Genomic DNA, 13468 nt, shown 5'->3' on the forward strand with positions numbered 1-13468 from the left:
CTAAAAAAAGATCCCAAGGTCAGTGATTGGTGACATTGCCCTGTGCAGGGTGATGTATTTCAGATGGGATGTTAAACAGGTGTCCTGACTGTGGTCACTAAAGATTCCATGGAACTTATTGTAAGAGTAGGGGTGTTAACCCTGGTGTCCTGGCTAAACCCCCCAATCTGGTCCTCATACAATCATGGCCACCTATTCATCCCCAGTTTCCAATTGGCTCATTCCTCTCCCCTGTAACTATTCCCCAGGTTGTTGCTGTAAATGATGTGTTCTCAGTCAATTTACCTGTTAAAATAAGGGTTAAAGTTAAAAAATAAATAAACTACTTCCACTGTTATGGCGGAGATATAAGCATCTCTTCCTTATATACAGATCTCTGGTAGAGCAGAGACTATGGGGTTATTCGACAGTGCAGGTGACTGATCTACAAACCTTACATCATAAATAACTAGTAGCCTACTGATGTATGTGTAGACCAGTCTGTCACAATTTACCAATGGCACATTAATGTTTAGATTCTCTCGAACATGGCCTGTGTTTAAAGTAGAACATGAACACGTGCAGAAATTTCAGGATCTTTAGTCCGGAGAAAAAAATGTAAGAGAAATCGGATCGGCAGCTTTTTGGGCTTAATTTAAGATTAGGGTTAGTCATAAGGTTAGCAGTGTGGTTAAAGTTACGGTTATTTTTTTAAATCAGATTTGAAAAAAATACATTTTTTAAATTAGCGGGGTTCAGCCATAATTATGACTTTGTGGCTGTGTTAACTAGTGACGCCCCCGACGGTTTAAAAGGAAGACTGGGTGGTTTAAAACGATGATATTGACGTTCGCGTTGACCCATCTAAATCTACTGCGCGCGCAATCACAACCAATCACCTCCGTCGTAAGAGGCGGATTATGTTGAACGGCATGTTCTGTTTGATTGGCGTTTCAATCATCCGATTTAAGATGAAGGAATAGAGAACTGGCCTATCAAGAGCTCCATAGGGCGGGATTTGATAGAGGGGGCTGGGTGCTAAGTATCATGGAGGATCAGTAGGAGAACTGTGGCCATACAAGAAAACCGAGCTGTGGGTCCAAACTCTGGAGTTGAACATTGTATTGCCATATTTTTTTATTTTTTATTTTACGTTAACCTAGTGTTTTATATTTTACTAATAATGGAGATGAAAAAGAGGATCAGTTTAGAATTGAGGAATAGGACACCAGCGGAGGTAAGTTATCTTGCCATTATTTATCTTAAATTTGAGGTGATAACTATGCGAACCGATAACCCAGGGAAGAGCAGGATTTCTTACGAGCCTCCGCTCTGCACATTGACAGAGGATGCGAGTCCGATTAGGTTTAAGTTTTTTTTTTGGGGGATTCTGATTATTCGTCCGATCACAACATATGTTGGTTGCTGTACAAAAACGAACTGAAAGTATCCACAAAGCTATTTAGATCGCTTTGTGATTCTAATAGCATGTTATAGATCTGCAACACTGTCTTTGCCATCATCCTCCTTGTCTTGCGCCCGGCCAGAGATCCATTGGATGTTCAAGGTGGCGGAGCGGGCATAATTATGAAGAAGAAATTCCGCTCCGATTATGCGATTGTTGTGAGAATTTATTAAAATTGTGAAAAGCCAACAACATCTTAATAGGGCTCAGCTGACGTCGTGTTGACTCCTGCAATATAGCAAGCTAATCCAAATAGAGAATTCACAACTGATATGTAAAATAACTTTTGATAGCCTTCGGGAGGCGATTACTTGGTTTGTCTTGGAAGTTGCCTGATGTTATTCCATATGAATGCCGATGGAAATAACTATTTCAGTCGAATTTAAAAACTCAAGCTTTCCATGCGTAACGAGGCTTTTGACAGATCTTAGCAGGTTAACCAAATGTCAAAACAAGCTGGTTGGTTTCTCTGAGCGGACATTTCACTAATCGAATTGTTTTTTTAGCGGAAGACCCATTTATTTTACCGTAGCATTTTTAAAAGTTCACGGGATTTAAACATCAATACTCGATTGAACAGCGCCGGTAAGAATGTATAAGCAATATAAAACCAGCATGCACGCAAGCTGACCGTTGTCGGAGAGAGACGCGCAGTCACTGTCTACGGTGGCGTCAGTGTAGCGGATTTTTTTGTTTTGTACAGTACAGGCTGTTGAGCCCTGTTTCTGACGGGCGGGGAGTGGAAGTCATTTTGTTACATCTATACACGAGCACATTTTAACGGCGATAATCAGTTTAACTCGATTTAGATAAGCAAATTGATAAATTGTTCGTATTATACGGCTCACGTTACATGTAGGCCAAAATCAAAATGTAGAAAGTCTACTTCCAAGCGAATATATGATTCACTCAGCCGGCCATTTAAACAGCCTACTTGTACTCATCGGAAAGCAAATGGTCTATTTTGCCTCCATGATGTTGTGATTATGTAACGACAGGTTTTTCCTCGGGACATTAACGACGACGATGTCTCTGTAAAACGTATATGTACACATTCAAGTGTAGCAGCGTTTGCGGTCCTGTTCTGCATTTTATGAATTTAAGTAATATGGCAGATGGCGTGCGGGGCTCAGACCTCCCCCCAATTTAGTAGATTAGGCTACAGCAAATCCCCCAACCCTCAGAGACGGCGCTTGTTTGATGATTGACAAACCAGGTCCCCAGTCATTCATGCCACTGACTCTAGCCTTCGACAAACCTATTTCTCTTACCATTTCTGTAGTTGCATAACTGCTGTGCATTCAGCAGTGAAGTCCATTAATAGGATGTAGGCTACATCTCCACTGTTTCTCACTCAATGACGATATCAAGATGTGCACAGAACTGGTCCTTTACAATCGAGAGGCATTAGGTGAAGATTAAACCAGACGAAGGCTGTGACAACACCGGCCTCCTTTACCATCTCTTGTTTTGATGAGCGTATTATTTACCATTTTAAAAGGTACGATAATACAGTGCATTCGGAAAGTATTCAGACCCCTTGACTTATTCCACATTGTGACTTTACAGCCTTATTCTAAAATTGATTAAATAGATTCCCCCTCATTAATCTACACACAATACCCCATACTGACAAAGCAAAAACATGTTTTTTTTGCAAATGTAAAAAATAAATAAATGGAAATATGACATTTACATAAGTATTCAGACCCTTTACTCTGGACTTTGATGAAGCACCTTTGGAAGCGATTCGACTCTTCTTGGGTATGACGCTACAAGCTTGGCGAACCTGTATTTGGGGAGTTTTTCCCCCATTCTTCTCTGCAGATCCTCTCAAGCTGTGTCAGGTTGGGTGGGGAGCGTCACTGCACAGCTATTTTCAGGTCTCCAGAGATGTTCGTTAGGGTTCAAGTCCAGGCTCTGGCTGGGCAACTCAAGAACATTCAGAAACTTGAGACCCGAAGCCATTCCTGCGTTGTCTAGGCTGTGTACTTAGGGTTGTTGTCCTGTTGGAAGGTGAACTTTTGCCCCAGTCTGATGTTCTGAGTGCTCTGGAGCAGGTTTTCTTCAAGGATCTCTCTGTACTTTGCTCCATTCATCTTTACCTTTATCCTGACTAATCTCCCAGTCCCTGCCACTAAAAAACATCCCCATAGCATGATGATGCCACCACCACGCTTCACCGTAAAGATGTTGCCAGGTCTCATCCAGACATGACGCTTGGCATTCAGGCCAAAGAGTTCAATCTTTGTTTCATCAGACCAGAGAATCTTGATTTCTCATTGTCCGAGAGTCCTTTTGGTGCCTGTTGGCAAACTCCAAGCAGGCTGTCGTGCCTTTTACTGAGGAGTGGCTTCCGTCTGCCCACTCTACCAAAACGGCCTAATTGGTGGAGTGCTGCAGAGATGGTTGTCCTACTTGCAGGTTCTCCCTCCTCCACAGAGGAACTCTGAATCTCTGTCAGAGTGACCATCGGGTTCTAGGTCACCTCCCTGACCAAGGCCCTTCTCCTCCGATTGCTCAGTTTGGCCGGGAGGCCAGCTCTAGGAAGAGTCTTGGTGGTTCCAAACATCTCCCATTTAAGAATGATGGGGGCCATTGTGTTCTTGGAGACCGTCAATGCTGCAGACATTTTTGGTACCCTTCCCCAGATGTGCCTAGACAACCCTGTCTCAGCTCTACAGACAATTCCTTCTACCTCATGGCTTGTTTTTAGCTCTGACATGCACTGTCAACTGTAGGACCTTATATAGACAGGTGAGTGCCTTTCCAAATCATGCACAATCAATTGAATTTGCCACAGGTGGACTCCAATCAAGTTGTAGAAGCATCAAGGATGAGCAATGGAAACAAGATTCACTGGTGCTCAATTTCGAGTCTCGTAGCAAAGGGTCTGAATACTTATGTAAATAAGGTATCTTTTATAAAAACCTGTTTTCCCTTTGTCATTATAGGGTATTGTGTATAGATTGAGGATTTTTATTTTTTTAATCCATTTCAGAATAAAGCTAACGCAACAAATTGTGGAAAAAGTCAAGGGGTCCGAATACTTTCTGAATGCACTGTAATCCCTGGATTGTTGATGCTACACTACATCACCAAAAGTATGTGGACACCCTTTCAAATTAGTGGATTTGGCTTTTTTAACTACACTCGTTGCTGACAGGTGTATAAAATTGAGCACACAGCCATGCAATTTCCATAGACAAACATTGCCAGTAGAATGGCCCATACTGAAGAGCTCATTGACTTTCAACGTGGCACGGTCATAGGATGCCACCTTCCCAACAAGTCAGTTGGTCAAATTTCTGCCCTGCTAGAGCTTCCCGTGTCAACTGTAAGTGCGGTTATTGTGAAGTGGAAACATCTAGGAGCAAGAACGGCTCAGCTGCGTAGTGGTATGCCACACAAGCTCACAGAACTGGACCGCCGAGTGCTGAAGCACGTAAAAAAGTGTCTGTCCTCGGCTGCAACACTCCACTACCGAGTTCCAAACTGCCTCTGGAAGCAACGTCAGCACAAGAACTGAAGCTTCATGAAATGGGATTCCATGGCCGAGCAGCCACACACAAGCCTAAGATCACCATGCACAATGGGTCAGCTGGAGTGGTGTAAAGCTCACCGCGATTGGACTCGGGAGCATTGGAAGCGCCTTCTCTGGAGTGATGAATCACACTAAACTATCTGGCAGTCCGACAGGCAAATCTGGGTTTGACGGATGCCAGGAGAACACTACCTGCCTGAATGCATAGTGCCAACTGTAAAGTTTGGCGGAGGAGGAATAATAGTTGTGGGCTGTTTTTCATGATTCAGGCTTGGCCCCTTAGTTCTAGTGAAGGGAAATCTTATTGCTACAGCATACAATGACATTTTAGACAATTCTGTGCTTCCAACTTTGTGGCAGTTTGGGGAAGGCCCTTTCCTGTTTCAGCAGGACAATTATTTTTTTTAAATTTTACCTTTATTTAACCAGGCAAGTCAGTTAAGAACAATTTCTTATTTTCAATAACGGCCTAGGAACAGTGGGTTAACTGCCTGAACGACAGATTTGTACCTTGTCGGCTCGGGGGTTTGAACTTGCAACCTTCCGGTTCCTAGTCCAACGCTCTAACCACTAGGCTACTCCCGTGCACAAAGCGAGGTCCATACAGAAATGGTTTGTCGAGATCAGTGTGAAAGAACTTGACTGGCCTGCACAGAGCCCTGACCTCAAACCTATTGAACACCTCTGGGATGAATTGGAATGCCGACTGCTAGCCAGGCCAAATTGCCCAACATCAGTGCCCAACTTCACTAATGCTCTTGTGGCTGAAGTCCCTGCAGCAATGTTCCAACATCTAGTGGAAAACCTTCCCAGAAGAGTGGAGGCTGTTGTATTAATGCCCATGATTTTGGAATGAATGTTCAATGAGCAGGTATCCACATACTTTTGGTCATGTAGTGTATGTATTGACCATTGAGAAGCTTTGAAGCCACCAGTCGGCCGTATTGGCACTCCCCAATCCTCCATAAGAATGAATGTAATTCTATAGTATTTAAATTAAATGTTTAAAGGAGAAAGTTACATGTATTTAAGTTTGTTGTTAGTGGGGACAGTAACATTAGTACGAAAAAATACATTAAGGAAAATGTTAAATGTTTTGTTCAGCGCATTATAGCGCAAATTAATATCATTTAAGTATGCATGAACGTGTATGTAATAGAATAAATGTCAAAGAATGTAGACATTATTAAATGCATTTTTATAGCTTACCCAAAAAAATTACAATGGAGTGCTAAGATGACTGTGCGATGGCTTCAATACAGTGCCCCCTGTCAGTCATCCAGGGGTTATACACATCATTGGTTAGCACATTTATATTTTTACCTCTTGAAGCCTTGTAGCTAGTCAGCTACTCCAGCAGTGGCGTTTTTCCAGACAGGGCTTCAGTCTTGTCCACACAAGGCATTCAAGCAGAACATTTTTGAAAAGGCATGTGTTCTCACAGGAAACAGCTGACTTTAGGTCAAGGGTCAGCTTTTCCAATCAACATGCAATAAGATTACAAAATGGTCAATTAAACAAAGCAAATGTTTGCTTTTGTCAAAAATGCAACAAACTAGCTAAGCATTTTAATTTGGTTTAATGAATTTGATTATTTAACATTTGAGGATAATCTCTTGAGATGCACCATCTCATTTTCAAGAGTGTTCAATGTATGGTGATGACTATTCCTACAGGTGACAGAGCTGGTGGTGGATAACTGCCGCACCAGTGATGGTGAAGTAGAGGGCCTGACAGATGATTTCAAGGAGCTGGAATTCCTCAGCATGGTCAACGTTGGACTCACCTCCCTGGCAAAGCTACCGTCGCTGCCCAAACTGCGCAAGGTGAGTAGGGAAGCCGGATATTTTTGAGCAATCAATTCTCACTGACAATTTAGTTAGCGGAATTATAAGCCACTCTGGCTTCACTCCCAATATTTGATATGCAGGATTACATATTTTTTCCCTAAATGAGTAATCAAGAAGTGTATTATATTCTTTCCTGACAGTTGGAGCTGAGTGACAACAATATCTTGGGTCATTTGGAGACACTTTCAGAGAAATCCCCCAACCTGACGTATCTAAACCTGAGTGGCAACAAGATAAAGGAGCTGAGCAATGTTGAGGCCCTGGTGAGTAGAGTCGTTAATGCTACAGTTGTAGCATTCTGCGGTTCCAGGTAGAAGCAGTTTTGGGACTCAGTCATGGTCTTAAATCAAATTTTATGTCACATGCTTCGTAAACAACCTGTGTAGACCAACAGTGAAGTGCTTTCTCAACAATGCAGAAAAAGCGCAGAAATTATAACACTAGGAATAAAGACAAAGGAATAAATACACAATGAATAACAATAACTTACTGTTGAGACTTAGTATATAGTAGAATACACAAGGTACAAGTAAAATATTTGGTTGTGCATCAGCAATTTGTCTTATGTCAGTCCCTCAATTAGCCATGTCAGCTAACAATTTATAGACTGTTAAGTTAGTCTAGCCAGCTATCTAAACCTGCAGTAATCATGGCCCTGACCTCCAGGGGCCCCCATTGATTGAGCAGGAAAAGGGGCTGAGATGGACCCAAGGAAAGAAACAAGCCTATTTCAACAACAGCTAACTAACCAAAAATACAGTGGGTGGTCCTCCCAGTTCTAACTAGTGTTAAAAGTTTACCTATGGGTAGTGTATGCCCATGGGCGACTTGTCTTGTTTCCCCCTTTTCCCACCAGCAAACAAACACCATAACAAAAAATGATACTCACAGGTGAGGACAAAGTGATATGGAGGGGCTCAATACATAAAGAGCGATAGAGAGACATCGTAGGAGATGGTGAAACAACACGATCTACAGACATGGCATTTACAGAGAGATTGAGCTCTAGAGCAAACAACTGACAGGGTTTTTAAACCAAGGGAAAGGAACTGTGATTGGGTAGGAAACAGGAGGAGGTGTGTCTTCTGATTAATGATTGATTGGGGAGTGATGATTTTCACCTGTGAGGGGAGAAGGAGAGAAAAGAACACAGGATACATACATACACACACCCACGGGATACCTCTATCCGTAACACCACCACATGGCAAAATTTGTAGACTTGCATGAAATTTGTTATAAAATTGCTACATATTCTCTCCACCTCATGGCAAAATGTGTATAACTGCAGAAAAAATGCTTTAAAATGACTAAAAGTTCTTTACATTCCATGGAAAAATGTGTAGAATAGCAGGAAATGTACTTTAAAACTGAAACTTTTCTTGTCAGGGGGTGCAACCAGATCTCGTTTAGGGCCCCAAAAGGCTAGAGTTTGTCCTGAGGCTGCTGGTTTTATATTATCTCGGAAAACTACTGTTAGCTTCTGGTATTATATTATAGCACAAACTAATCATCCCATTCACAAGGAGACTAGTACTTGGAGAGAATTTATTAATAAGGATTGTCTGATAGGGTGTGCTCTCACCCCTTCTCTCTAAAACCACAGCAAAATCTGAAGAACCTGAAGAGCCTGGACCTGTTTAACTGTGAAATCACCACACTGGAGGAGTACCGTGAGAGCATCTTTGAGCTGCTGCCTCAGGTCACCTACCTGGACGGCTTCGACCAGGAGGACAACGAGGCCCCAGACTCAGAGGCAGACGCCGACGGTGAGTATGGCTACCACAACACAACAACGTGGTGTCAGTGATATTTCAGCTGAACTTTCTTGAACGAAATGCTTCTTCATCATAGATGATGAGGGGGAGGACGGAGCCGGACCAACAGGGGACTATGACGATGAAGATGACGAGGAGGAGGAAGATGAGGTCTCGGAAGGAAGAGAGGTTGGGCTCTCTTACCTAATGAAGGAAAAGATCCAGGTGAGACAACTTCAATATTTGTCATGTTTTTTTTCAGAACATCTTCGTTTTATTTCCGAAGACTCGAATCTATGCTTAATTAAAGAATGTGAACTCCCCCCACTCCTAAGGATGAAGAGGATGATGATGACTACGCAGAGGAGGAGGATGGAAAAGGTGAGGACAAGAATTGTTATTGACCGGTCCCTAGTAATCAAACCCAAGTACATGGACTCTGGCCTGGAAAGGGTCAGATATGTTTGTCTGACACAGATCTATTGATGTAGTCAACATACACCATGTATACCAAACATTTGGAACACCTTCCTTATGTTCAGTTGCACGACACTCCCCCATTTTGTGCTCAGAACAGCCTCAATTAGTTGGGACATGGTCTCTACAAGGTGTTGACGCTTTCCACAGGGATGCTTCCTACAGTTGTCAAGTTGGCTGGATGTCCTTTGGGTGGTGGTACAATGATTAAGAAACTACACAAGACAAACAAAACGATCACAGATAACACAAAAAAATACAGCAGCAGATTGTTACATTTCCACACAGGTTATTCCCCTAACAGCACAAGATCTTGCATTACCCGAAACTGTTACAAGCAATACAAAAATAAAAATCCTCCAATAGATGTTTAAAATGGGCGACAGGGGGGCAAGAGACTCAAGTTTAAGTTTAGTCTGCAGGCTTTTTCATAGGCAAGGAGCGTAACAGGAAAAGGCAGCCATACCCAACTCTGTGGAAATTGCATGGGCCTCAAGCCTAGCTATATAAATTGCCAGCAAGAATACTTAGCTACTATCTTATATGTACGCATTAGATCTGAGGTATTGGGGAGCCTTTGAAAGTGTACTTTGATGCAAGAGAACTACATTAACATGAAACCAAACTGGGTTCCTTACACCATGCCCAAACCACATGCCAAATTGATTTTGTCCCCCCCCCCCCCCCACACCAAACTCAATATGCAGGTTGAAATATCAAAACAACATCTGAATCAATTATATTAATTTGGGGACAGGTCGAAAAGCATTAGACATTTATGGCAATTTAGCTAGATAGCTTGCTGTTGCTAGCTAATTTGTCCTGGGATATAAACATTGAGTTGTTATTTTACCTTAAATGCACAAGGTCCTCTACTCTGACAATTAATCCACAGATAAAAGGTAAACCGAATCGTTTCTAGTCATCTCGCCTCCTTCCAGGCTTCCTTTTCTTCTTTGGACTTTATATGGTGATTGGCAACTAACTTTCATAATAAGGTGCAGTACCGCAACCGACCTCAGTTCATCTTTCAATCACCCACATAGGTATATGTTCCTAAAACCCAATGAGAAGATGGCACTTGGGTATATGCTTCTAAAAACCATTGAGGAGATGGGAGAGGCAGGACTTGCAGCGTGTTCTGCATCACAAATAGAATCAACATCTATTTTAGCGCCTGGCAATGCAGATGCTCGCGAGCAGTGTGAGTGCAATGATTGAATAACATGTATGTGTACATTGTATTTTGCGACGCTCACACACACGACACGACTGTTAAGGTCAGCACGTTGGCCTCTCTTGCAGTGTTTCGCTAATGGTAATTCAGTCTACAGGGTGGACTTTGTTATGTGACTGAACAGATGTATACAGGTGGTACTGTGTTTGTTTTCCCTCAGGTGTTTTTGAGATGGGTATGTGGGTGCGGAACATACAGTGGGTTGTGCATCAACTCCCACACAGCCTGTGGATATGATATCATCGAATTCTGAATGAAGGGAAATGCCATTTGGATTTGATTGCCATTGTTCATTTTTACTTGGTCCTGATTAGAAATGATTGTCAACTCTTTTTAATTTTACCAGACACATTCTGACATTTTGATTGGCTTTTGTCCTGTGCAGAGGAGAAGGCAGGAGTCAAAGTTGAGAAGAGGAAGAGGGATGCTGAGGATGAAGGGGAGGATGATGACGATGATGACGACGATGATGACTAGGCTTGTCTTTCCCCAGCGAACCTCTGGATCCAGGTCCAAGCTGTAGAACAATAACCACAAAAAAGTGTGATCTTGCAGATTGTTTCTCTTTGTATACCATAGATATCACTATAGAGGCTGTTTTTTTTCTTTCGTTTTTATATATATGAGATACAATATGAAAATGAGATTTTATCGACAATTAATTTGTTAATCATTCCATGTTAAACGACCACCCCAAATCTCTTCAATGTGTAAGGGCTCTAAAATAAATGGATGAGGGGGGGGGGGCTGGTTTTATCTCGAATGGCTTGCCAATGATATGATCAGTTGCAACTAGAGGTGTGTTATGGACTAATTTAAGAAGGGCTTTCGCAACAATGACCAGCACAACAGAAGTGGCCCACACTGTCCCTCGTTGACGTCAGTGTTCAACAAACATCCAATGGCGTTCCAAGACCCATGACAGGCCATGCAGCCCAGAGTCCAGTCCAGTTCAGCCCATAGAGATAGATAGAGGACTCCTCTTTGTATCTGTGCTATTATAGTGTCTGTGACAGCATAAGCAGCACCATTAAGGCAATCTCCATTTTGAAGTAGTCAATTTTCTTCTTTACGATTGGCTGATTCTGCCTGATGACCCAGTTGGACATTACTCCAACAGGGTCATCAGGAGGGATCGGCCAATGAAGTTGGAAGTTCCACGCAGTTGACTAAATTAAAATGTTGGAAGCACTCAATGGCGCTGCCCATGCTAATATGACCTTTTGGCCACTAGAGGCCTCTTATCGTTCTCTATGGTCCAGCCAAGTCTCATCTACCTCTCTGGGCCACAGTGAGGAAAGAATGCCCCCTACAGGACAGCACTCTACACAGCACCATGCTCACTACTCAGGCAGCCAGGGATACCAGGCTAGAAAAGAGGCAACAGGAAGTTCAGGAACCTCTACCGTCATCGTTGTCTGCCACAAACGGTCTCCTCTTTCCCCTCAATGCATTTTGTACCAGATAGTTTCCACCCATCAATGAAAGTCCTGTCTCGCGTAACATAGCATAGCAAAGACTGTTTAATCCCTCACACAGTATATGATTTGTTTTAGGAATTTTAAAAATAATGGGAGATGAGAGGTTCAAAACAGTAGTCTAACAGTTTCTATACCAGCGTTAGTCCTGGGGAGGCGCACTGCCAACTGATGTGCAAACTGACCCCAAAACATTTCTGAGGGCCACAGAGCTGTGGCTTTCTAGGACCGGGGGCAGTAATCTCTAGTCTAAATCAAACCTAGCTGTTTGGCCTTAACATCCATCCATAACAGATGGGTCAACAAGGACATATCTGTTTACAGCTTGAAATACTGTAGCCTGACTGTTAACGCTGCTGTTGCGGTAAAAGTGACAGAGTGGCACGGCCGTAATGTTTTTAAAGTTAAGGTCAAACTGCTTCGGATTTAGGATTTAATCGCATCCCTAAGTACATTTTTAACTTTGTCTTGCTGTTGATGCAAGTTAGTTTATAATTGTACTGGTATTTTACATAGCAGGAACTTTAATCTATTATTTGTAAGGCAATATGTAAATAGTTTCAGTTCCAACCGTTTGGTGTTTCATGTTTGTTTTTTAAAATAAACGTTTTTGTCATTTTGTTTTAATATAAAGCACAGGTCAAGGGGCCAAAGTCTGACCCAACACACTCAATATAGATTATTTTCCATCCTTGGCTGTTGTGACAAGTTATGTGTTTGGTGTGCTGTAAACATCTTAAAAGAGGGGTTTTGAATAAAAACAATTATGAACAGAAAAAGAAAATGCTTTGATGGTTGATAGTTTTTTGTACCTAACTACGCAAATGTCATTCACTGCTAGGCACATGTAGCAATGATGTACAATTTACCAACAAGTGACCAAAGGAGTGAGAATGTCAGCATATTACATTGGCTGGACCAAACTCACAAATTTCACAAAACTAAATATTTTTACAAGGTATTCAGTGAGATGTGAGGAGTGTGAGTGTAATGGAACCCATAAGGCCTTGGGCCATTGTGGCGTATGAGTTACAGTTCCTCACGAACACAGTCTGCTGGCTTTGTTTTCTAATATCGCCCACAGCTGCCATCTGCTGGGCATCACGGGCATTAAGAATTCATGAGAGAGGTCTTGGTAGGTGGAGCACACTGGACATGAAGGGGGTGGGGTTTACTGGTTATGTTAGAGATGGAGGGGCAGGGCCACTGTGGAACATGCCATTAACAATGTATTATACTGGTTTTTGGTTGCTTAGTGCTGTGCAGATGGAGTGGGGGATTAGTACTGCTATTATCCCTTCCAAGCGTTATTGTGGCATGGCTAGTGTTGGGGAGGACGCCATATTGCTTTCACCTTTCCAGTTAATTCATATAATTTAGGCACACTGCTAAAGACTTGTTAGGGGGATAGCTGTTTTACTGCCAACAGTAAGAAACACCTCAGATGTTCCTCTATCAATAACAGAAGCCACATAAATCACCTGACTCACAGAAAATGTAAAGACTGATCCTAAAAAGCAACTTCTGTCTTTGAAAATGGCCTAAGTGACATCAATATGAGTCAGAAACATGTGTAAAAAGGATAATTTTGGTCATAAAGTCAGTCTTGTCCAAAACCTAGATTTGCCAGATGATAGGATATTTTTTACACTATTTATACAGAAGTATGTGGACATCCCTT

The 13468-nt window shown here is 42.3% G+C and overlaps 1 protein-coding gene across 1 annotated transcript; it reads left to right on the forward strand.

Annotated features, from left to right (window-relative positions):
- The first annotated feature begins 880 nt into the window (after positions 1 to 880).
- Positions 881 to 11709, forward strand: LOC135549912 (acidic leucine-rich nuclear phosphoprotein 32 family member E-like). Its single transcript, XM_064980297.1, has 7 exons — positions 881 to 1216; positions 6665 to 6814; positions 6979 to 7101; positions 8445 to 8607; positions 8693 to 8820; positions 8931 to 8976; positions 10695 to 11709. The coding sequence occupies exons 1-7, from the start codon at positions 1163 to 1165 to the stop codon at positions 10784 to 10786; spliced, it is 756 nt and encodes a 251-aa protein (XP_064836369.1). The 5' UTR covers positions 881 to 1162; the 3' UTR covers positions 10787 to 11709.
- The last annotated feature ends 1759 nt before the right edge of the window (positions 11710 to 13468 follow it).

This window comes from Oncorhynchus masou, chromosome 12 (assembly GCF_036934945.1).
Source record: "Oncorhynchus masou masou isolate Uvic2021 chromosome 12, UVic_Omas_1.1, whole genome shotgun sequence".
In the NCBI taxonomy this organism is placed as follows: domain Eukaryota; kingdom Metazoa; phylum Chordata; class Actinopteri; order Salmoniformes; family Salmonidae; genus Oncorhynchus; species Oncorhynchus masou.